Here is a 27,139-nt window from a genome sequence, read left to right on the forward strand (position 1 = left end):
TTATTTTCACAACATAAAAATAATTATATCCTTTTAAAAAATGTTTTAAATTGTGCTTCTGTGTTGCTATGAAGCTTGACCCTTCAGGGACCAGGTAAATCTAACTTTAAGCTTCATGGTTTCAAAGAAAATTAAAGTTCATGGTTGTTTTCTATGAAGTACTTATGCATAATAATAATAATTTAATTCAGTTATTAAATGTGTATACAGCCCTTCATCTGAAGGCCACAGAGCGGTTCACAACATAAAAAAACAAAATACACAACAAAAAACCAAATCTAGCCATATTAAGATTTATAATTTAGAAGAATGAATTATTTTGCACTGTATCACCCAGTGGCCATGTTTGCACATCATGGGAAGTCATACACTATGACTTAGTGCATACAAGTGAATTGTATCCACTTTGATCCTTCCCATTAGCTTGCAAAGGAAACAAAGTCTGCCATAGCAGTATGTCTAAATTTAAACAAACCTTGATCAAAGAACAAAATTTGGCTTACCAATCTTGATTTAAGGTTTACTGTGATGTGTGAATGCAGCCAATGCCTTTTGCTGGTTGTTTCATAACAATTTGTGTCAGGGCCAGATTTCTTTTGCTGGCACATCTTTGGATCCAACCCATGACATTTAAATTGTCTTGTGTATGCAAAGCTTGCTATGGAAAAGTTCAGCTGTGCAATAATTTTGGCATAGGAAATGAAATGAAGGCTATGCAAACAAGAGAAAAGGAGGGAAATGCTTTAGAAGTCAGGAAATGTTTCTTTCCTCCTGTTTGTAGAGACTGGGTACCAGCCTGTGTAGTCCAAAATCCAACTGGAAGTGCAGTAACCCACACATTATTTTAGCCTTGAACAGGCATTTTTTGGGTCAAAATTAAACTCAGTTGTTTCAATATGGGGAATGCATTTTGGTATACTAATAGACGAACAGGGAATTACCGTAAGTGTATTATGGCTGTGTCATCTCTAGGACATTTTGAATAAACACATCAAAGTGCAATTCCTAATCATGACCATAAGATCTGTTACTGGTTTACAGAGAGGAAAGCAACAGTTTTTGTTACAGAAGTTTCAATGTGAAAGTTTCCACCAGACAGAAGACAGAGCCTGGCAAGACACATCAAAGCATCCTTTAATTATTTTAAGAATATTGTATTCCATGAAAACATGTGATACGACACCATGCTCTAGTCATTGGGCTGGATCCAAAGGACTAAAAGTGGAAGGAAAATAGTCATTGGCTCTGTTCTGCAACAGATCACAAAGTGGGAGCAACTATGGCTCAGTGGCACAGTGCATGCTCTACAAGTAGAATATCCCAAGTTGAATCCCCATCATTTGGAGTTACAAGCAGGGAACTTGCCAGAACTGAGTTCTGGCACCTATCAGGTGGGCACCATTGCCATTATAAGAGAACAAGAGAGGCGTTCATGGTGAGTTCCGGCACCTCTTTTTCTAGAAAAAAATAGCACTGGTTATAAGGCTCAGGTAACAGGTGATAGGAAAGACCTCTGTCCAACTGTGGGGTGCCATAAGCCATAGGAATATTGCCATGTATACACCAAGAACAAGCACACACACTTCCTGTGGGAACAGAAATAATTTTGTTTTCTTTATAAAGCAAGGCCAAAAGGTTAAGCTAATCAAGAATTTACTGTGTTTCACAGTAATGTGCAGAACACAAACGAATGAAAAATCCAATAAAATAAATAAGATCCAAGCTTGCAGGCGACCCTTTACTGACCAAGGGTCTCTGGTAATGAATAGGCATAGCAAGATCAATAGTATAGACAGACACCTAAAGAGAGCCAATTACACTGAACAGTGAATTGTGAAAAATTAATGTGGCATTCATACAAGCAAAATTCATAGTTTGCTTTTTGTGATTTAGCAAGACAAGAGTGTAGCAATCACTAATCTCAAAATTTGATTACTTCGGCCTGGTGATGGTGCAATGTTCTTGTTGCTTAACCATGTTTAGGAGACTGGGATCATCTCATCTGAGAGCAACACATGTGCTATTCTTCTACCTCTCATTACTATTGGTCTTGAAACATACAAGAACATGAATAGGCTTAATTGGGACAGAAGAGTAATTGATGCCCTTATATTCCTATGCTCTTCTACTTAACTATTGTAAATTAAGTCAATTACCCTCCAAAACAATGGTCTGAAATCCATTATATGGGGTGGAAACTTTTCCATTACTGTAGTTTTCCATAGGAAAATATTCCACCTTTAAAACTGATCACACTAACATTATACACACAATACAAACTGAGCAAATAGAAAAGATACAGTATCTAAAAATCAAAGTTGTAATTTTTTTCATAGCTTCATTTTTCTCTTAAAATCTAACTGCACACTAATGAGTTGTCTTTAACATTATTTACACATATTCCAATGAAGTAACAATAACTACTAAGCTAAGCTTTGCCTTTCTTTCTAGTAGAACCTCCCCCCCGCTCCAATGCTGTGCAGCAGACTAGTCCTTTAAGTTGTTGCTGGTTGGAGGAACATGGGAAGCTGCCTTATACCCAGTCAAACCATTGAGTCCATCTAGGTCAATACAGTCTATACTAGTTGGGACTGGCTCTCTAGGGGACATTCCCAGCCCTACCTTAGAGATGCCAGGGATTGATCATGGAGCCTTCTGCAAGTGGTTGCTGTATCACAGACTTATGGTCCTTCTTGAAACTTGGAGAGTGCCTCTGATTCAACAGGAGAAACTAAGGCTAGCATAAAACATGAGGGAAACCACGAGGGAGAACACAGAAGTGCCTGAACACACCTCTGTGACTATCTTTTTAAAGTATGCCATTCCCCCCCTTTAAAAGGCTAAGTTACTAGAATCCCAGTATTCTGCCTGCCCCATCAGAAGGTATTAAAAATCACCAGGACAATCACCAGGACAAGATAATCAAAGATTACAAATATCTATTAATATGTATATAGCAGGTGTGGGGAGCCTATGGCCCTCCAGGTATTGTTGGACCCCCAACTCCCATCAATCCTAGTCCACACAGGTAATGGTCAAGGATGATGAGAACTGCAATCAAAAAAATATATGGAGGGTCACAGTTTCCCACCCTGATGTGTGGAGTGTGCTTCCCTTCTGCACGGGGAATTCCCAGGCCTCCACCAATACTGAACTGAACAGTAAGCTTGGCCTCAGAAACAAGCCAGGTTTAATGTACCTGCCAACCCCAACTCCCTGATGACAGAGGGGAGGAATATGTTTATATTCAGAGCAAAAACCTATCGTGCTCCCAGCTGGCTTTATACTTATCTTGGCTTCCTCATCTCAGAGGTGAGTCCTCCCAGGTTGGTCACCCCAGGTCTAACACCATATCCATTTAAGACTATCTGCTGCTAGCCTCCCCTTCTCCCACCAGGCCTAATAGGAAGCATTACCTTTCTGAGAATTCAAGTGATCCCTGAAGTTGTTTTACCCAGGGACTTCTGGGGTTGGTGCCTAACCATAACATATCAAATGAAGCAACAAACAAACAAGCTTAATGGATAAGCCCAGTTAGGAGCACCCTACTAGGAAAAGGCCAGAGTAATTTCAAAGGAGAGAACAACAAGAGGTTGCTTCTCTCTTGAATCTTACTGCCCAGTATAATCATTCTGCCAAGAATTCAAAGCAAGCACTACAATATTAGCTACAACACTGAATAAGACTATATTTAAATACATTAATCAAGATCAAAACAGGGTCCTTGCCAAGTGGTAACAATTTACACCACAAAGGAATTCATTCCTTGGGTTATTTGAATTAAAAAAGATCAACATTTCCTCTTCTGATTCCAGAATTAGAAATAGCTGTCATTAAATTGGGGGGGGGGGGAAGAGAGAGAAATTATTGTTATTATTAAACTGAAGGCATTAAAGATGCTTAATAAGAATGATAAAATTAAAAGTACTGGAATAATTTAAATAAATCCTTCCTCTAAAGACTGAATCAATGGTTAGGTTTCTGAAATAGTTAATGTTGAAAGGCCATCAAACGGTGGAGTCTCATTCCTACAACACTGCTTAGCATCTTTGTTCAGCAAGCATAGCCATTATGCTCTTGGGTCCCATTATCCATGACCACCTGGTGAGAGCTGCAGTCCAACAACATCTGGAAAGTGCCATGTGGGCTACTCCTGCTGTGTAGGATATTTTAAAAAAAATGATGCAAATGTGCATTACTTAAAGAGTGTGGCTTAGCAGCAGAGCACAGAAGGTCCAGATTTAATCCTTGGCATCTCTAGATGGGACTGTGGAAAACGCCTGTCTCAAATGCTGCAGAGAAGCAGAGCAGCTGCCTGTTGCTGTAGACAACACTGAGCTAGATGGCTCTAGTAGTATAAGGTAGTTAGATGCATTCTCTGTAAGGCAACTTCTTCCTATATTCCTACAACATAGCAGTTTGCACATTTTCCTTTTGATGTACAAGGCATTTTAATGTATGGCAAAGAGTATGCCAGGTAAAACATTTCAGATATTTATGCAGAAAGATTTTATTATTTCATGTTTGGTAATGCATTAAGAAAATTAACCTAGGCACAAAGGGAAGGATCTTTCTATATCTCCATTTCCCAGACCAGAGAATAGAATAAGTGCACACAGATCTGCGAATCAGCTGAGGTACCTCAATTTCTAACTAGTATTTTTTATTGCCACCCAGAAAGTAAGAAAGTGTGATTGATTCACTGCTGCATACCAATCTCTTTGTAGCCCTTCAGTAATCCAAGATCCAGCAAGGAGAAGATTCATAGATTCGCAGCCCTGCCCATCAGTGGCTGTTGTTTGGAGGCAGGAGGGCAAAAGACTTTAATTCCCAACCGCATCCATGTCCTCCCTTTTTTAAGGACAGCCAACAGGAGACATGGTGCAGTGAGAAGAAGCTGTTAAAGCAAGCATCTGTTCTAATGGGAACGAACAATGCATTTGTGCATAAAACTCAACACTGAAAACTTTCTTCCCCATGTTCTTCTGATAGAATGAGGATCTTGCCAGTTCAGAGACATGTGCAGACTTCGTGAGTAAGAAGAGGTGAGTGCCATGCCACTAAAGGTGCTGCATTAGGAGGCTTAACTGTAAGATTACTACACCACTCAGTTAAGAACAGTAGTAAGATTGGCAATGGTGAGCATTATGATTAGGGTTACTTACTCAGTTGACCTGAGGCTCCAGTACTTTGGCCACCTCATGAGAAGAGAAGACTCCCTGGAAAAGACCCTGATGTTGGGAAAGATGGAGGGCACAAGGAGAAGGGGACGACAGAGGATGAGATGGTTGGACAGTATTCTCGAAGCTACTAACATGAGTTTGGCCAAACTGCGGGAGGCAGTGAAGGATAGGCGTGCCTGGCGTGCTCTGGTCCATGGGGTCACGAAGAGTCGGACACGACTGAACGACTGAACAACAACACTCAGTTGAAACTATCAACATGTTAGCCCAAATGGAATGCACATGCTCTGCACCATGATCTCCTCTACACAAAATACTCATCCATGACTTGAAGGAACATGATCTTATTGATGGGGCTCACAAGAATGGAATTAGCACAGAAAGCGGAGGAAACTGTCAGTCAGGTCTTCTGTGCTCTTCTTGCCAACAAAGCATTTAAATCTTGCTACATGCATCTTTCCTCCTATCAACTGAAAAATCAGTGGTACCAAGTCAAGGTGCCATTGTTTTTGGCATACATTTAAAAACCTGTTCTGCTGGTTTTCCATACTTATGGCTAAGTTTGTAACAAATATTCAAGTGTTTATCTTAATTTTGTTTACTTTAACTTTTTACATCCCACTTTTTCAGCTGTTATGAGTGGCCAAAATCAGCTTAGAACTAAACTATTTGAATGTAATAATGATAAGCAGGTAAGAAGCAATGCAGCATGTATAATATTCCAAAGAAGAAATGGGAAAACAAAGTACACTGACAAACACCAGCTGGGCATATAAACCTGCTGATACAAACCAGTTTTCACTGCCATAGTAGGAACCAAACCATAATCAAGGGCAATGTGTTTCATAATCTGGAAATTACTATGGATAAGGCCGTCTTGTGGGGGAGGAGAAGAAGAAGAAGGAGTTTGGATTTGATATCCCGATTTATCACTACCCGAAGGAGTCTCAAAGCGGCTAACATTCTCCTTTCCCTTCCTCCCCCACAACAAACACTCTTTGAGATGAGTGGGGCTGAGTTACTTCAAAGAAGTGTGACTAGCCCAAGGTCACCCAGCAGCTGCATGTGGAGGAGCGGAGACGCGAACCCGGTTCACCAGATTACGAGACTACTGCTCTTAACCACTACACCACACTGGGAGGAAGGGAAAGGAGAATGTTAGCCGCTTTGAGACTCCTTTGGGTAGTGAAAAGCGGGATATCAAATCCAAACTCTTCTTCTTTTCTTCTTCTTCTCTTTGGCATCACCACCAACTAAGTCTCTTACTTGTATTACAGATGGCAAGAGAGACTTGTAACAATGGCAATGTAAAGTGCTCTTCATGAGGGTTCTAGGTAGTGAAGCAACAATGCCTTCTTTCAGGATACACCATTTCATAGTAACTACTATCTCAGAACTATGCATTTATGAAATTGGGAGGCAAATGAGGAAAACCTAAGGTTACTAATTTAGTTACCCATGCAGAAATGAGGACAATTCATCTAACTACACAATGATGTAGAAATACCTGCAATCTTGTTGGTGATACTCAAATATACAGAATTAGGCTACATGTGTAGCAGAAAAGCTTATTGCTGGACTGTTACATCTAAATGTTTTGCACATAAAGCCATCAAGTCAGCTACCTCTTGGATTATGCTGGAGCTACCTACAAAAAAAGTTTTGCTTCCTTGGTGCTAAAGTGTTCAACTTTCTAAGGCTAAATCTGCATCTTTCTGAAGTTCAAGTAGGGTTATAAAGGCATAATTCCAAAAGATTTGCAGTCTCTTTGGTTCATGTATCACAAAGCTAGTCTTTAAGAGACTGTGGTCCATTATTACATCAATCCTGGAAGAGCACTGTGATCTGCAGCCATAATTATATCACTAATTGTATTATCTTAAGAACAGCTGCTTTTCTAATTGTAGTTCAGTTTAATGTCTATGTGTGGCAGCCATAACAGCAACATTATAGGAAGAGGAAGAACTTGAGCAAAGCTTTGTTTCTGATATTTTATTATATATGCCTGCCAGGATTTTAAAGAATAAACAAATCAAATAGATTTTGAATAGAATATTCAAAGCTAGATATGTCAACCATGTTTCAGCAGCAGGAGGGCCACTTAAGAACAGAACACCACTTAATACTAAAAAAAAGAGAAATGTGCAAAAAAAAAAGTTTTATCTTGGAATATCTCCAACCAATGGACTCCTGACACAGGCATTGGTTAAGTTACACTGCTTTTTACAGTGTGGGGTTGGAAAGATAACAAGAGGACTTCAGGTTTTAGCAGCAATCTGGTGTTCTTATCACAAACTGTTTTGCTCTACCCTCGAGATATTATTGGACTCCAACTCCCATCAGCCCCAGCAAGGATTGTCAGGGATGATGGGAGCTGACGTTCAACATCACCATCTCTATTCTATGACACCCAACTATAGAATGAATGGGAGACAGCCAAGAAAAGGCCACCATCACAAAAAAGTGCTATGCATAAAAATTCCTATCCTTGGATCAAAGTACAACATGTTCTTAAGTTCTGAACCATGGGACTTATATAGGTATTCACCCCATCCATCTTTTGCTTCAGTGAGATGCCCATAGTTCAGTAATATTTTTCCCCCTGGGAAGCATTTGTATGATAATTTGAAAATGCAAAGCACTGGCTGCAAAATCACCTCAACAAAAAGTCCAATTGAGCACAATCCTCAAATCATTCCGCCGTCTCTCAAAGAGCAGGGGGAGGACTTGGCTGTCCTAAAGCAAAACAACACTGGTACATTTGTGTTTCAAAATAGGGCAACCTATTGAAAACAGAGTCCTGTCCCCTCACTTTCAGCGAGAGCTGCACTAATGCCATCTGAAAACACCTGCTCTCCCAAGCGAGTGTTTGACATACACTATACAGAGGTCTGTTCCAATCTGGCAGGAAAAGCACAAGCTGTACACCCGTTAGAAAGAACAGATGAATAGAGGTGAGGAATAGAAGATACCCACAGAGGAAACATACTGGCAACAAGAAATGGTCACCCCAGCAAAAGTACTTCTCCCCACATTAATCTGTTTTAAAAAAAGCACCCAAAGCAGTACAAAAAAAGAATGCAAACATTATAACTGTACTGCTACAAATAAGGAAGTAAAAAACACAACATGCCTGTAATTAGATAAGAGCTCTCTCAAGCAACTTCCCAAAAGAAGAAAATAATCATCAGAATACAAACACGTTCAAGTTTATCACTGCCAGTAGCACTATGCCAAAACCGAGCTGAATGCAGTGGACGAAGCATTAAGGGGCAGAAACAAATGGACACAGAAGTAAGAGCAACACAGATATAGCAAAAGCTCCTTCTAAAACCAGAACAAGAATCCAGAACAGAAATACAAATGAGCAGTTTAGGTGTAATTTTTAAAGTCAAACTGGGAAGATTTGTATCACTTTGCCCCTCTTGCCAAGTACAGGATGCAACATTTGCTGCTGTGGTATCAAACCACTTTGCATGTTATTGCTGCTAAAAGCACATTAATAAGGCAGTGTTGTCTGAGAGAGAAATTTAGCAGGGAACAACATTGTCCAAAGAGAAATTTAGCAGGAAGAACTTGGCTTGTGCTTAACTTTCCACAATACATAAAATTAATACAGTGACAACTTGGCGAAGGCCAGCTAGTTTTTATCTTCTTGAACCATTTGCTTCTAGTTGTTAAGGATCATGTTGAAACAAGTTAGCTTTCACAGACCCACATATGTTCGCTACAGTGACCCCAAGCCTCATGCATGTATCCGGATATCTTTTGTTAGAGAAATCTGGGCCTGTTCTATCTACATAGTTGCCACTTGATTCAGTTATAAACTTAACGGATTGTATCCAAATAATTGTGAGTGGAAGGAAAACAGCCACTAGCACTGCTCCACAAATGCCCATCCAAGAACTTGAACATATAGTGCTATAATATGTAGGTTCTCTTGTAGTTGTTATGCTTCCAAGTTCACAAGCTTTTGTGCTTATACAAAAGAATGTAACTGGATTTAGTCAAACTTTTCTTGTACATCACTTTAGTATGAGGTGTAAAAGACATCCCTTCAACAAGGAGAATACACATTCTTGCATATGAGGCACAATAGCCTAAAAAAGACCCCAACACAATATCCTAAAAAAGAACAGCACAAATGTTTTATTAGTTTTTATTCAAACAATTTCTGCAAAGCTAACAGCATCCCTTTTAAAGTATGCAAACAACAACCTTATATTTATATATGAGGAAGACGTTTTTGCAAGTGAATAGCTCCATAACACAAGTTGCTCTACAGCATACAGGTGATGCATATGGGCAACCTCAACCATTTTGACTTACTACGCTTCGGTATTTATTTATTTAGGGGTTGTCTGCATGCCCTGCACAAAATCACTTAAAGCATCTTCTCACTTTAACAACATATTTCTCAATTAATTTTCAAAATGTATACTTACGGTTGGCATAGTTTCACTAAGTCCTGGTCAGTGGTGTTTGGTGGCAGACCTCGGATATAAAGATTTGTTTTGCTTAATTGATCCCATCCTGAGTTGCTGCTGCTGCTGTTGTTGCTATTGCTGCTGGTGATGATGGGGCTAGGAGGAGCCATTGGATGGGCAGGCACGATGGGCTGCTGAAAAACAAAGCAAGAACAGAGGAGCTCATTTAGGACATACAATATGAACTGCACAGCGCTTTGATTCATCCTTAGAAAAGTTCTGATGCTATTACTCCGTGGTACAAATATCCCTGCTTCCACAGCACCTTGGAAGCCTACAGAGCAAGTCACTCAAAGCACGCAAGGAGACGACACACGTATTATGGTGCAGATACATCATATTGCCCTTTCACAGGATGGCATATAATACAAAGCAGAATGGTTCTCTTTAAACAGAGAAGCACAACTGAAGATGTAGAGAACATAAACCTATTATCATCAGCATGTCTCTCTTTGACCAGGCCAAAGCCTCCAATTTAAATAAGGCTGTCAAATCAGCATGAGCTGACTATATCTACAGCCTGTGTCTACCCTAGACATAGTGCATGGAAAGTTAGTCATTCCTTTGTGCAGGGGGAAGGGAGAAGAAATTTTTCAGGTAGAGGCAATGTACATGCTTGGTGATTTATTATTTAAGTTCATACACACTGAATGGCTTGGTCCTCATTGGAAATACATACATAACTGAATTTACAACAATTATTCTTTATTAATTTACTTCTCCTCTCTGTTACTGCTCTGCTGCTTCCTCACCCACCCATCAAGATCTAGCTGTAAGCTCCTTGAAGCAAGAGTTGACATTTTTAGTTCTGTTGCAATGAATTATGTACATTTATGGCATCCATTATCATAAGTGTACTGGATTACCAACCATATAGAACAGGGGTCAGCAAACTTTTTCAGCAGGGGGCTGGTCCACTTTTAATATTTGTTGTATTATTTGTTGCATTTTAATATTTGTTGGAAGCCACCCAGAGTGGCCGGAGAGACCCAGCCAGATGGGCGGGGTACAAATAATAAATAAACAAATAAATAAATATCCCTGGACTATATTTTGGAAAAAAATAATAATGAACGAATTCCTATGCCCCACAAATAACCCAGAGATGCATTTTTTTTAAAGGACACATTCTACTCATGTAAAAACACACTGATTCCAGGACCATCCGCGGGCCGGATTGAGAAGGCGATTAGGTCGCATCCAGCCCCTAGGCCTTGGTTTGCCTACCCATGATATAGAATAACAAGTCTTGCTGAAGCTAAACCAGCATGGCTTTTGCAAGGGTAATCTGCCCTGCCTCCTGGATATGGAGAACATTCTTCTTGGATCAGCAACAGCTAGTCAAAGTTATGGGGTAAGCTAGTTAGCATATGTTTATGTTGTTCTCTTCTGCTGGATTTTGGAGCTCATAGTCTGTTTACTCCAAATAAGTTTAAGCTTCAAAGTTAGTAAAATGCTTCTTCTATGTTTTCTCTGGTCAGAACAATCATCCCAGCAGCAAAGCCAGAAAGAACAATCTCTCTGTTAACAAATATATTAGCTGGTAGCAGTGAAAACCCCGATATAAGAAATGATTCCCTTGTTTCTGACTGTTACCACACATGTCCTCAAGGTCTGGTTTTGAGTAATACTAGAGTGACTTTCCTCCCCCAAATGCAAATAATATGTTAAATGCATAAAATCAGGTCAGAGTCTGTACAGGACCTTAACTATATAGTTACAGTTTTCATAGTGTCATATTTCTAATATTCTGTTATGATGTATATAAGCAGAACTACACAATTATATTATTGGCCAACTTTTTAATAGTCCCAGTGATGTTTGCTTTCATGCCCTTTTTAGGATACCTATATTTTAAGCAGTTGAATAAAATATGAATGCAATATGAATGTGAATGATCTTCACACCCACAGACAAGAAGAGCAGGCATCAAATTAGGTCATATTTTCTGCATGTGTTCCTAGTTATAAAATTAACTTGGATTTTTAATGTTGAAACAAAGAATGTATATATAAACCACTCAGCATATTAAAGGCAACCACTATTTCTACAGCAAATATTTATATTACCAAATGAGGGGAAATGTTCAGAGGACAAGCCAAATGTTCCAACCAAAATTAAGCAGTTTTAAGCTCAAAGGAAAGAGTAAAGAAGATGCATAAATCACTCCAACTTAAATGAATGAAACCAAGAGTTTGACTTGAGTTGGACTGTGCCCTAGACTTGAGATCTTCAAAAACACTGGTGCTTGGTAGTCTAAGCCAGCTGCACAGACAAAGCATGAAAGTCTGGCAATGGAAAAACTGAAAGTCTTAATTCCAAGAGTACCAAATTGTTCATAAGTACAGTGGTACCTCAGGTTACATACACTTCAGGTTACAGACTCCGCTAACCCAGAAATAACGCTTCAGGTTAAGAACTTTGCTTCAGGATAAGAACAGAAATTGTGCTCTTGTGGTGCAGCGGCAGCAAGAGGTCCCATTAGCTAAAGTGGTGCTTCAGGTTAAGAACAGTTTCAGGTTAAGAACGGACCTCCAGAACGAATTAAGTTCTTAACCCGAGGTACCACTGTACTGTTTTAAACAATGTTTTTAGACATGCAAAAACTGTTCACCTTGAAAGCCAGTAGGTACTGTCTGAACCCTGAAAAGACCTAGTGGCTGCTTAAAATGACATATTTCGACTCAATTAAATGCTTATGGACACTATGGGCAGAATAGTTCCGCTGGTGGAAGCCTACACAAGGGCTTCCATTAGTGCAATGGGGCTTCCCCTGGTCTCCTCAACTTGTACCCATGACACTCCCCCCAAAAAAATTGGCTTGGGAGAACTCTCCAAGTAGTGTATGCTGGAATGGGGGCTCATTCCATCTGGCAAGCTGAAAAGTTTGTGCTGACAGAATGATTGTCGTAACTGCTATGCTGAATTTCTCCCATGACAACTTAAAATTTGAGAAACACTGAAATATGCACCTCAAGCTAAAGAGCCCTATGAAAGCCAATTACTTTGATAATTGAACCCAATTAAGTGGGATGAAGAATAAGAAATTAGAACCAGTTTCTACTGCAGCCCTACTCAATTGTTAAAGTGGGCATGGAAATATCTAATACTGCAGACACATCTCCCCGCCTATATATATTTTAAATATCTCAAGAAATATTTGTAGCCATGGGAGGGTGGTTGGAATGTCATAACACCGTTTAGTTAAGATGAAAGAATTTTGTTCCAAAAATAATCTATAAACAGATATTTTTGGTCAACACAAAGTAAATCTGAGTCCTGTTTCAACAATAGTGAGGCTGATTTGCAGAAGACCCTTATCCAAAATAACATGTGCAATAAGTTTCAGGATGGGAGCATTGTTGTTGTTGTTCAGTCGTGTCCGACTCTTCGCGACCCCATGGACCAGAGCACGCCAGGCACGCCTATCCTTCACTACCTCTCACAGTTTGGCCAAACTCATGTTAGTAGCTTCGAGAACACTGTCCAACCATCTCATCCTCTGTCGTCCCCTTCTCCTTGTGCCCTCCATCTTTCCCAACATCAGGGTCTTTTCTAGGGAGTCTTTCCTTCTCATGAGGTGGCCAAAGTACTGGAGCCTCAACTTCAGGATCTGTCCTTCTAATGAGCATTCAGGGCTGATTTCTTTGAGAATGGATAGGTTTGATCTTCTTGCAGTCCATGGGACTCTCAAGAGTCTCCTCCAGCACCATAATTCAAAAGCATCAATTCTTCGGCGATCAGCCTTCTTGATGGTCCAGCTCTCACTTCCGTATATTACTACTGGGAAGACCATAGCTTTAACTATATGGACCTTTGTCGGCAAGGTGATGTCTTTGCTTTTTAAGATGCTGTCTAGGTTTTTCATTGCTTTTCTCCCAAGAAGCAGGCGTCTTCTAATTTCGTGACTGCTGTCACCATCTGCAGTGATCATGGAACCCAGGAAAGTGAAATCTCTCACTGCCTCACTGCATTAGGGAGCATTAGGACACACAATAGGGCAGGAGTGGGAAGACTCTGTCAAGATTATCCTATATTATCCAACTCCCTCTTTGTGGAAAGCGCCTAGGTAATACTGGTGAAGTGCATAATCAAGGAAATGGAGTAATCTGCATGGTATACCAGCTCCTTGGTACTGCAGCAAGAGTCCCCTAACCACCGCCGGGCACTGCTGGTAGAGGGACTCGCTCCACCACCAGTGTCCAGCACACAGAAGAACAAGCTGCATGACTCTGGGGCAAATGCAGCTCATTTTTCACTCTGTGCACTGCCGGGTCGGGACCAATGCAGCTCCTTCCTCTGCCTAACAGTCATCTTGTCCAGTCCACATTTTACTGGCTTCCCTGCAATAATACCATGAGGGATTTTGTCAAAAGCCTTACTGAAATAAAGATCCAACCCTCTAGCATCTGATGAGAACAAGAAAGCTACTCCTTTTACACAGGGGCCAAAGCAGATAGGGAGGCAGCTGTAGAGTTTTTAAACACAGACCTGCCCCCCCCCAAGTGTAGGTAACCCATGGCCCTCAAACCTTATTTTATGCAGGTCATTGAGGAAAAAGGGGGAAGGGGGATGACAGAAGAGACAAATGGCTTTTGACTCTGCCCACCACCACGGTGCAGCCTCCAACAGATTCTATCAGAAGTAGCATGACCCACAGCAAAGATTGCCTGATCCTGTTATGGAATGGGTGCTGGATTTTAGAGCCATGCACCCAGGGAGGACACATCCTTCTTCAACTATGCTGTGGCTCAGCTCCCTTCATTTTTCTGCTAGCAGGGAATCAGATGCCAAAAGTGATCCTGGGTTGAGAGAAAAATGATTAAGACAGCAGAGCTGCAGTGACATAAAACCTCAGGAGGGGGATGCTTCAGCTCTCCTAATTTGGATTACTGGTACCCTTTTGCTTAAGACACATGCCCCCTTTTAAACTATTGAGGAGAACCATGTTATGTTTAAACTCACAGGACTGCCCTAGTTTGGCCTTTGAACAAAAGCAGACTGTCTTCCTGTACAAAACATGCAATGCAATCCTATGCTTATTTTTATTTTTTTACAGTGTTTTTTTAAACAGGTTTTATAGTGCTATCCTATGCATAACTTGCTTGGAAGTAAGTCTCGCTCATCTAAATGAAGCCAACTTCCTACCAGTGTTAGAAACTCAGATAAATAATTTAATCGCCAAATGGCACCTTAAACCTAGAGTTACGTTCTAGGCACAGGTTGTTGGGGTTTTTTGCAATTGAAACTATTATTATTATTATTATTATTACTACTACTACTACAGTGGTACTTCTGGTTACGAACTTAATTCATTCCGGAGGTCCGTTCTTAACCTGAAACCATTCTGAACCTGAGGTACCACTTTAGCTAATGGGGCGTTCTGCTGCCGCCGCGGGCGCACAATTTCTGTTCTCATCCTGGGGCAAAGTTCTTAACCCGAGGTACTACTTCCGGGTTAGCGGAGTCTGTAACCTGAAGTGTTTGTAACCCAAGGTACCGCTGTATTTTAAATTTCATTTCTATACTGCTTTATACTTTAAAGAACAAATCTCAAAGAACAAATCTTTAGAACACATTAAAACAGCAAATAAAACAATCCAGAACAAAAGAAATTCAAGCTTCAAGGTAAGTATTTCAGATCCTTCTCTAAGTGAATTTTCCTTTTCCCCAGTCGCCAACTTGGGATCCTGAGATCACAACATGATTGCAATTGGACCTATGCCAGTCACAAAATGTGCCTGGTGCCTGGCTAGTTTCTAGCACTGCTTCCTACATAGGGTGCACAAGGTTGCCACTCTGTACCCTGAACTGTGGTCTAGAGGTCTAACAATATTCTCAGCACGCTTCACAGTATGCCATTCATTTCCAGGATTCTAAAGCCACAGCAGTTAAAAATGTAAGGAAACCATCACACATTTGTAGTAAAGCTAAGAACTTAGACACAATTATGCTCTGTATACGTAACCTGCAATAGATGTTAGGAGGATGCACAAGACTTAACTTGTCACTAGAGTGAGGCCACCTTCTTCCAAAAAGAAAGAAGGCAATGTTAGATGTCCAGATGTAATAGATTCACTAAGTTAGCCAAGTTAATTGGCTAATGATTTGTGACTCCTGCCCCTTACTAGGGAATTAAATCTGAAATGTTGCATACTAGCATGGACAGATAGTAATCTACCATTCTCCAAAAGCAAATGCTAGTTTGTTACATTTAATAAGCTGTATATAAAGGCTAATTGTATTTTCTTAACTTTGGTAAGGAGATTGTTTTCAGTATCCAAGTAATCTAATTCTAATATATGGTTGAAGGAGAGTCTGCGCTATGGGGAAATCGTCTCAAAATGAAGTACTAGCTGAATATTTGGATGATCTGAACAATCTTGCCATTGGCATTCAGCTTGCGACAAGGAATTAAACGTGAAGTATCAGCTTTAATCCACTTAACTGCCGTGCCTTTCATTAAGCCAGTGTCTTGACGTACAAAGACCAGCAGGTGTAGTTTTAAAATATAAGATGAGATGAAGTGTTTTGCCCAAGATACCTAAATTAGTGTGAGTGTCTGCACGTCCAAAATGCCCCTGAATTTGCAAGTATTTTTTTATTTTCCATCAGCAAACAAAATACATATACATTCATCAAATAAAGTTTCACAATTGTTACACAAACTCCGCCGAGCTTTCCTGACTTCCCTCCTTCTCTTCTCTGGTTTTTTTATTGTTCTAGCTATTCCCTCGCTTTCTCTTCATTCCCACATGTTTTATTGTCATATTGTTATCATTTTTTGTTATACATTTCTGTCCTGTTACAAGAAGTTCGTCAATCCTGTAAGTGTTTGCATATCTTTACAATCTTTTACATAATCCAGAAATTTACCCCATTCCAATTGAAACCTTTGGTCACTTTGCTCTCTTATTTTCCCAGTCAATTTCGCCAATTCAGAATATTCCATTAATTTCCTTTTCCATTCATTTACCGTTGGTACCTCTTTTAATTTCCAATTTTGCGCTATTAATATCCTCGCTGCTGTGGTGGCATATAAGAAGAATCTTTGATCTTTTTTTTCGATTTCTTCTCCAACTAAACCAATCAGGAAGGCTTCTGGTTTTTTCGTAAACGTATATTTAAAAATTTTTTTTAATTCATTATAAATTGCTTCCCAATAAGGTTTTATTTTTTCACATGTCCACCACATATGGAAAAACTCACCATCTTTCACTTCGCATCTCCAACATTTCTTATCATATTTCTTATATATTTTTGCTAATTTTACTGGGGTTAAGTACCATCGGTACATCATTTTCATAATGTTTTCCTTTAAGATTATACAGGCAGTAAATTTCATATGATCTTTCCATAGTTTTTCCCACATTTCGATTTGGATATTGTGCCCGACATCTATCGCCCATTTTATCATAACATCTTTAATCTCTTCGTCTTTTGTATGCCATTCTAATAAATAATTATACATCTTGGATAATATTTTCTCATCACTTTCTAAAATTTCCACTTGAAATTTCGATTTCTTATTATCAAAATTACGTTTTCTTTTGTCTTCATTAAATAGACCACACACCTGGTGATATTGGATCCACCCAGTCAATTTATCTGCCACCTGATCATAAGTTTTAATTTTCCAATCTTTCTCTGATTCAATCAACAAATCCTCATATGTTAGCCAATTTTCTTCCTCTGTATTAATTTTCTTTATGCCCCTGAATTTGAGAACAAAGGTCTGAAGTAAAGTAGTAATAAGGTTTTACAGGGTATTGCAAGAGGAATCACTGAAAATCTTCTCCCCTATCCTCCTCCAGCAGCATTCCGAAAGCAAAGTCCTACTCATCAGGAACTCTGTATCCAAACCATACAATTCCTTTGAAATTTTGAAAAGTCTGTTTTTCTATTCGGTACTACTCTGTTCATCTCTTCCTGGTTTTCCCTTCATAATTATGAGCCAGTTACCAGCACGGCACGCAAACCTCCCCTTTCTTGGTGACCAATAAATTTGCAACACCTGCCAAATGGAGAGTGCTTCAAATTGCTCCCAGTAGCAGTGGGAATTCTACAAGTAGACTCTAGTCCACAAAAGCTTCTGCCATAATAAATCCATTAGTCTTTAAGATATAACAAGGCTGAAGCAGACTAATGTGACTTCTATGCCCTCTAGAAGCTGGTCAATTAGAATATTTGGTGATGTGTCCATGTTTTGTTTTGTTTTGTTTTGTTTTGTTTTGGTTTGGTGTTTTTTTTTTTTAAAACACTCCTAATTTTATCTGGTGGTGGTGTTTCATATTATTTTATGTACACAGCTTAGATTTTTTTATTATTAAATGGTTTACACCTTTTTTCTAAATGAGCCAAATACAAATAAAATAAATTCTAATAATTTGAAGCTCCACTAAGTGAAAACTTAATAAAGCATGGACTGTGAGGTACAGGGGGCAACTGAATAGGAATCCTATGAATCACGAGTGGCTTTCAACTTCCAACACAGGGATTTTCTCCACTCTGCCCTCACATATGAGGCTGCTGCTGCAGGGAGAGGAGAAATTAGCCTATGGAAATCAGGAAAAGAACATGAAAAAACTTGAACAAATAAATAAAACACATGAGTGCTTTCTGCTCACATACTAGTGAGTATCTAATGTGGTAGTCTGTCCTTGGACAATGATGGAGGGAGAAGGTGCTTGGCATATCTGTGGTTAAGGATTTAGTTGGTTTATCTTTAAATGTGTTAAACTTTTCAGCCCTAATGTAAACACTGCCTGATAAGTAGAAGCTAAAGTGTGTGTGTGGGGGGGTGCCTCCTCCTCTATTTTTAAAGCAAACCAACAACCCCAAAACGTTGTATGTGTTTTTTAAAATCTGCATCAAAACAATTGGATAAAAAGTTACTAGAGTCAAGTTGTTACTACTTCTTTCAGTTCTTAAAAATGCTTTCTAGCAAGAAGTAGTTACTGTGAATTGTAGTGGTTAGAGTGCAGGATGAAGTGTGGGGCAACCCAAGCTTAAGGTCTCACTTTGCCATGAAGCTTTTGAAAGACCACACCTCTGATGCCCACGTGTTAAGTCAAGCTATATATGAAAACCCTTAGTTTAATACCAAACAGCGTTAACTGATGAAGTGATCTGGCAGCATTTAAGTGAAGGGCAATTATCCAGAGGGTTGAGCAACTCTTAGGAACAGAGTGAGAGATGGTGTACAGGACTGCAGGGGGGGGGCAGGGTGTGTGTGTGTGTGGGGGGGGTGAATGGCCTCTCTTTTCTTCTTCCCCTGGGAGATGCTGCTGGATCTCAACCTCTTCTGTTCACAGAAGGGACATTTGCCAGCCTTGAGTGTTTATTTAAAGAGATTGATTCTAAGCCTGCAATTCTATCTCCAATTACCTGGGAGTACGTCCCACTGAATTAAATAGATATATTTCTGAAAAGATATGGTTAGGATTTCCCTGTAAGATGGCGAGCAAACACAAATAAAACCACTCTTAAAATGCTAACATCAAATACCATTTGAAAACTAACGCCAACAATAAAAACAGCAGGTAAAAACTAGAAGGAAAGCAGCCACAACACAAGGCAAACAGCAGAAATAGAAGTATTCATTAAAGGAGAAAATAAATATGCCTTAAATAGTCCTTACTGTACCACCAAATTTGGTGCCACCTGAGGGTCCCTGGGGATGGCACAACCAGGGTGGTTGCCATTTTTGCAGGTGGCAACACTTCCAGGAGTGTCTTGGATGCAGATCTTAATAATCAAATAAGCTCTATAGAGCTAGGTGGTCCTTCAGATACATATTAACAATAGTATTGTGGAGTTGGAAGGGACCACAAGAGTCATCTTGTCCAACCCCCTGCAATGCAGGAATCTTTTTGCCCAACATGGGGCTTGAACCTTTGACCCTGGGATTGAATATTGCATGCTCTACCAACTGAGCTATGTTGAGCTCAAAGTGGCTCAAAATAGCATTAAAAAGCAAACATTGCAATCACTGTAATATCAAAAACAGCATAAAGCAAACAACAAATTCATCAAAGCAATTAATACAATTTAACAAAGTTATAGTAATGCATCACTGAGGAAGTTATGGGAATAAATAGGCTGGCAAAGGTTTTGTGCATAGGTGCAATTTCATTCCTGTATATTCAGAAAATTATTTTTCCACCTCCAAGCATGAACAAAATAGAAACAAGCCAGATCCCGTGTTAGCCAGAAAATCCATCTGTGGTCTAATCCTGTGACAAAACAACCTAGCAACAATCCCAGCGCCACCAATACTATAGGCTGGGTTTGCCAAAGAAGCAGATGCATCTTATAATAGATATCCTTGGCACACAATTTTTGCTTCATAATGGCTGTTTTAAGAGGAAAGAGAAGAATAACAGGATGTACATGTAGTCTGAGGAGGCCAGTCATTCATAGAAAATGTACTAAAAAAAAGTACACTAATGCAGGACTATTTGTAGCTGTTGTATAGCTTTCCCACTAATGACTTGTACAGTGTGGCTCATGCTATCTGAATTCTTTCAGAGACAATTCCAATACAAACTTCACAGATAAGATACTCTGGATCAATCATGTTTGTTTGTACTGAACATGGAACCTTTGCCTCTTCCTGATGGGCACAGAAAAGGCTATTATGCTTTTGCCATTTTTCTGAAAGAAAATCTGTTCCAGTTACTCAGAACTATCAGGGAATGGTAAATATTTGTGCTGAATTTCACATTAGGCAGCTGTAACAAGATTTTAACTTTAGCAAAACTGTCATTGGTTCTACAGCAGAGCGTCTGAACCAAATTTTTGTCAATTTCAACATGTCTTCCTGATGCACACTAAATGCTAAAATATTTTTTTCCAACTTCCATTCTCTTAAGAGATGGTGGAGCATTATATTTTGCTCCATTTACATTTAAATCTTGGATCCAGAGTCAAACACAAAGAACATGAAGTATTGTAGACAACATGTCATAGAGATGTCTCCAACACTTTCTGGCAGATGTATCTTAAATAAAGGCTTTAATAGTTATGTTAGTCATGTATTACAAAAAATTATCCAAAAATTTTTATTTTTCTGGGAAAGCTGGTTGCTCAAAAGGGTTTGCAAAGCTTGGAATCTTTGCTCTACTTACAAATACAGTGGTACCTCGGGTTACATATGCTTCAGGTTACATACTCTGCTAACCCAGAAATAACGCTTCAGGTTAAGAACTTTGCTTCAGGGTAAGAACAGAAATCGTGCTCTGGTGGTGCAGCGGCAGCGGGAGGCCCCATTAACTAAAGTGGTGCTTCAGGTTAAGAACAGTTTCAGGTTAAGAATGGAACTCCGGAACAAATTAAGTATGTAACCAGAGGTACCACTGTACTATAAATTTCTTAAATGAAATTGTGTAGCTTCCGAAGATGATATGACTGGATGTGGTACTATTATTTTAAAGTCTGACTTTTGTTGTGTTTTTTTGGTACTAACTAAAAATTCCAAATTTTTTGAACTCTCCTCCCTTGGTGATGTCTTGTTTTCCAAAAAGGCATTGCAACAATTCCTCTTTCCTCTGAAATTATGAACCACAAACTGCAAAACAGCTTCAAATTCTGCATAAAGATACCATTCCAAACAGCATCAGCCATGCACCACCTCCTTTTTTAATGAATGGGTTATGTGAGAGAATAAGTCATTGATTGAATGCACCATAAAACTAGAAGAACCTTGCCAAATATTAGTGGCAACCTAAGCCACGTTAGTTGAAAATTTACCCCAAATTTTGTTATGTCAGCCACTATTTAGTAATTGTTCCAGTAATTATCCAGTTTTCAGAAATGCTTTTTAACAGCTCTAAAGACATTGTTTAGGTGACTATACCTCAACATGTCCTGCATATGAGCACAGATTGCTTGAAATTTATCATTCACTTGAGTAAATTATTTAGTATGCAAATTTCAAGAAACACACTTGGGAAGTTATAGAATAGTTACTTTGGTTCAGAGACCTTGTGCATGTGATTTGAAAATGCACTACCTGAAGCAAAAACACACTAAGCAATCAGCTGAGTAGAAGCAGATGGGGATGTTGTGATCTTATTAGCACCAAACAAGTCTTGTATACATCTGTGAACTGCACACGGATGCAAATGTAATTCCCAGATGTATTGGGGGGGGGGGGGAATGATGTAGCAACCAAAGTGTCCCTGTAATCACAGTAGTCTTGGCATCTGCCATCTCCCAAGCACTGCATGCTGCTTCAGCTTGCTATATCACTGTGCCTATACTTAGCCTTTTTTGTAGTAGGTATTTATCACAAATCAATAAAACTGTATTTTATTTTACTTTTTTATTAAATTTCTATACTGCCCATCACCCAAAGATCAGAGAGCGGTTTACAATATAAACACACACACACACAAAAATGGCTTTGTAGGTCAAAATCAGAACTTTGAATTGGGCCTGAAAAATAATTGGCAGCCAGTGCAGTCGGCCCGTGGTTGACATTCTATGCTTAAACCATCTTGCCCCAGTGAGCAACCTGGCTGGTGAATTCTGCACCAGATAAAAGTTTCTGAACCATCTTCAGAGGCAGCCCCATGTATAACACATTGCAGTAATCCAACCTAGTGGTTACTAGAGTATAGACAACATACGTTAAGCTCTCACTGTCTAGATATGGGCACAGCTGGGCCACAAGCCAAAACTGATGTAAGGCACCCTGCACCACTGATGCTACTTGAGCCTCAAGCAACAGCAATAGATTCAGAAGTACCCCCAAGCTGTGTACCTGATCCTTCAGAGGGACTGCAACCCCATCAATAACAGGCATCCTCCCATCCATGCAGTCTAGGGAACTACTGACTAACAGTGCCTCAGACTTATCTGGATTTATCTTCAGTTATCTGGATTTATCTTCAGTTTATCAGCTGTCATCTAGTCCATTACTGAAGCAAGACAACACCACTCAGTGGTTTCAAACAGTATTTTAAACAGTATAGGGGATAAAATCAGTCCCTGAGGAACACCACACTGAAGGCTCCACGAAACCGAAAAGCATTCCACCCTCTGGAAAACCCATCTAAGTAAGACCAGAACCACTGCAAATTGGTGCCACCCACCCCTAACTCTTCGACAACTACTCCAGAAGGATACCATGGATTATGGTATCAAAAGCCACCGAGAGGTCGAGGAGAATTAACAAGGACACATTTTCCCTATCTCTCTCCTGACAGTGCAATACTACCTGAGAGAACATTGGAATAAAGCCAAGTATCATTAAACTGTAGGCACCATCTACAGCTTCACCAATATATATTAAGGAATTTATGAACGAAACAATGGGTAGGAGGGAAAGCAACTTATTTAGATATTGCGGCTTGTTCAGAAGTAAGCGTCTCCTTATCATGAAACATTAGAAATAAGCTTCAAGAAAGGGGTTGTGGTTTCTTTGTCCTCTGGCCCCTCAGCAGGTTACCTCCAGAGGCTCCTTTCCTGTGGAATAGATTCTTTACCCCCTGGAGGACCAGAACCTGTGGATTTGATCCAATATACACATCCAGTTAAAAATACATGTGCCAAAACTCTTAGGCAATATGACCTTCATTAATGGCCAACAGATTTTTCAATCAATATTTAGTAAAAGGAGGCAGTTTCAGCAAAAATGTATTCAGTGTTAGTTAACTTGGGACTTCTCTACCAAAAAGTTTCAGAATATCTGCAAAAAGGATTAGAGGACAATGATTACTAATGAAGATGGGTAGTGTACCTTTGGTTCTTTTACACTGGCAATTTATCATTCTTATTTCACATTGCTCTTTAGCAAGTCAGACTAAAAATAAAATATTTTTTTTGATTAATTAATCAAACAAACAGAAGCACTTGCTACAACGAACAAGAAATTCTAATATAATGTATATGTAATACAAACAGACCAGAAGCAATTCTCAGTGAGATCAACTTGTCCCTCAATTAACTAGGTACAAGGAAGCAATTACTCTGAAGTGGCTGGGTTCATACTTTGGCCAAGCCACACAGGGGACCTAGCTGCTCAGGGATAAGCAGCCAGAAGCACAAAACAAGCGCTAGACACAAATATTCAGTAAGAAGCTGGTGCGTCAGACAATCCACATGATCCCAACACTTGCCTCAAAACTGTGGTCAGTTGTGGTTTGAAGCTTTACATCATCTGATGCAAATAAACAAAACCAGAAATTCTAGAATACCATATTGAAACCAAGTCAGCCTCATAAATCCTTTCAATAAGTGCAGTTTCTAGGCTACCTCAACCTTCATTAGAATATTTAGCTACTCCAACATTGATTAGCCAACGTATTATAAATGTACAAGGACAGCTTTGTCACCTAATCAAAGGGCCTACTTGTAGTCTTCCAAAGAATGAATCAGTGCCCTATTACCACTGCAGACGTTACCATACCTGCTGCTCCTGCCCATCTTCCAGTAACAACACAACTAGGTCCATCAAGAGTTGCAAATCTAATTATGTAATTGCATCATGTTTTCCATTAAAGCACCTCAACAACTATATGTGGACTCCCAGAAGTTGTCAGACTCCAACTCTAATCAGCACCAGTCAGCCTGGTCAATGGTGAGAGCTAATAGGAGTTGCTGCCCACCAACGTCTAGAAGGTAAAGGTTCACCATCCCTGCTACAGGTCTTTTTTGACAGGCTAAAAGATGGTAATATAAGCAAGGCTTCTATAACAGGTCATTGCAAGAGTCAGGGGGCAATGGAAATCAGTTATGTATGCCATATGCCACCTGCTAAGCATAAAGGATGTGCTTTGGGGAGAGTTGAACTGGTCTTGGAAAACACATACTTCATGCTGCAAATTTCCTGAAGAAAATCACACCACTTTCAGACCTCAGTCTGAAGAGAAGTTTTCACAGGCAGGAGGCTGAAGGTTTCCTCACAAGTGTAGTGAATACATCTTAGTCCAGAACTGTCCTGTCTTCTGTTTTGCAACCCAACAGAGCTCTTAACATACCAATAAAGGAAGTAGTCCAAAAAGTGACAGTGTTGTAAAGGGGGAGAATGAAGGACGTCAATTGTCAAGCATAATACATTGTGAGTGAAATTGTAAGAGAAGCTTATATATTACCAAGTAGACTAGCCTGGCAACTAGTACCAAGAAAGGATTGCCATCAGGTAGCTCTGAAGGAGCTTTTGTAATCTGGAAGGAGACACTGTTCCCTGCCACCCTGCCCAAACAAAACAGGCCTTCAAATCCACCACAAAACTGCTAACAGAATTTTGTGTTTGCAGACAGGTTAGTAATTATTATTTATGGCATGGCAACTTTTGTTGGCATATTGGCAATGATTCAATTAAGTCATAATGAACTAATGACTGCTCTCCACTTGTGAACACCATCTCCTTCTGGCTTTTCGAATATCGCAAATGTTAAGGGCATTATGTATTTTAGCCGAGTCTTCGTCTTGTTAGGATATTGACGTTCCATGTTAAACTGGTTTTTTAAAGTTACAGTTTTTAAGTGAAGCAGGATAAAGACAAAATTGGCTAACACCTAGCTCAAACTCAACGAACAGTTTGCACTGTCTAAAATTGCCAAATTGTTCAGATGCTCTTAAAGCAATTTAAGCATATATTTTAATCTGGCTCCTTGCTATCTTTCCCTACATCTCACCAGAACAAGACTGAGTAGGTATTTCAGGAGGAGAGGATAGCGTAAGCATAAATGCAGCTGTAGTACAACACTAATTAAACCTGTACTAGGCTTGCAGCATTCTAGTTAATAGACAGTGCCGGTCTTACACTCCCTGCTGAATTAACAAATGGTTCTCCACCCACTTCTCTCATCTGTCTGCAGCACATCCCTTCCCTTTCCTGTTGCATCAGGAAACTGCAAATTGAGACGCTTCTGCAGGGTGCAGCTAAATTTACCACACTGCAATGCAAGCATCTAACTTATCCTTCCCCTATGGCAATGGCTTCAACCTCTTCTTTGAATTTAGTCAAGTGCAAAACCCCAGGCAAATTTCCTTAAGGAGAAAACATTCGTTATTATGGAGAGAGAGAGAAACTCATTTGGAAATACATTCCTTTGTTTTGAGATTTTTTTTCTCTGGAGAATCTCCCTTCATAAAGTGAAAACAGCTGCTTGAGAGAGCGAGACAGAGGCCTCCTATACATGAAAACTTTATTGACTGTTGTTAGCTATGGCTGTATTTCACACTGCGGTACACATCCTTGCTTCTTAGATACGATGGGATTTGCTTCATACAAGAGCAGTCTATTTATCCACCTAGCTCGGTATTATTGTGATTGACAGCAGTTTGCCATGATCTCAGGCAGGGATTTTGCCCATCATCTGCTACCTAGAAATACCAGGTATTGAGCCACATGCGATGTGTGAGATCTCCTACCAAGCTAATTACTTCAAGTTGACTTGTATGAAGTTCTAAACATTTCTAGCAGCCTCAGTTACTGCTATTTTGTCACCAGTTACAATCCTCTTTGCAATGGAACTGCATATACCATCCATAAAGATATACCACCAGCACAGGTGTAGGATCCCTTGGTAACTGGGGGAGGGGGAGGGGAGGAAGAACAAGAAGGCATGCTGTATTTTCTAAGAACTATATAGTTCTTAATCTCCATATTTTTTAAAATCTTGGGAGTTTCAAATAATGGCATGCCAAACAAGCAGAAAAATGACCAGCTTTTGTTATCCGATTCCAGCTATAACACTAATACTAAGCAGCAGCTTTTGCTAACATGCTTCTAAGACAGGTACAAGGGTGATTTAGGCTGCAATCCTAAACTTGCTTGTCTAGAAGTAAGTGCTACAGAACTCAGCAGGATTCAGTTCTGTCCATGAGTAGTCACAGTGTTGCAATGTACATTAGGTCACCTTGCTTGGATTTAAGATACAGTATTGATTTCAAACCACTAAAAATGAATGCCAACATTATTCCGTTTTCTCCTCCCAATGGACTTTCAAACGCCTGTCCTAAAAAATGCAAGGAGAGGGCACTTCATGATATATGTATTTCACTGCTATGTTTGGCAAGCCTATGGAAGCTGGTCAGCCAAATTTATGGTTTGCTAGTAAAACAATCTTTCTAAGTACATTTGCACACATGTTAAGATTCATGCCTTATAAAGTGTGAATAAAGTAGTGTCAGAAATAGTCTACAATAAAGATGTTTTGACAGATGCTCATAGAGGAAAACAAATGTGAGCATCTCCTGAACAGAATGACAATTTACAATCTACCTGAAGAATTGGAAGAAATTCAAGCAAGGGAGCTACTAACTCAATGTATTAAAAATGGGGAGAAAAGCAAGCAGTGATTGAAAAAAGGACCAAGGCAGGATCACCACTATAACTCACTGCAAGTGTGCACACTTTAGACCAATGGTAGTTGTCCTGTCAAGGACGGAGAGGTCTTTTGTCATATCCAGCTGTTCAAAAGAAAGAGGAATTTGTTGAATATTTTAATGTATTTT

General features: G+C 39.6%; 1 protein-coding gene across 5 annotated transcripts in view; it reads right to left on the reverse strand.

The window, feature by feature from the left end:
• Window positions 1-27,139, reverse strand: part of RBMS1 (RNA binding motif single stranded interacting protein 1) — a 114,336-nt gene that overhangs the window by 40,108 nt on the left and 47,089 nt on the right. For all 5 annotated transcript variants that reach the window (XM_033165822.1, XM_033165812.1, XM_033165802.1 and 2 more), the window contains exon 2: window positions 9,629-9,804. In XM_033165822.1, coding sequence (XP_033021713.1) covers window positions 9,629-9,804 — 176 coding nt within the window. The remainder of the gene's footprint in view (window positions 1-9,628; window positions 9,805-27,139) is intronic.

Source organism: Lacerta agilis, chromosome 1 (genome assembly GCF_009819535.1).
Source record: "Lacerta agilis isolate rLacAgi1 chromosome 1, rLacAgi1.pri, whole genome shotgun sequence".
NCBI classification, from domain to species: domain Eukaryota; kingdom Metazoa; phylum Chordata; class Lepidosauria; order Squamata; family Lacertidae; genus Lacerta; species Lacerta agilis.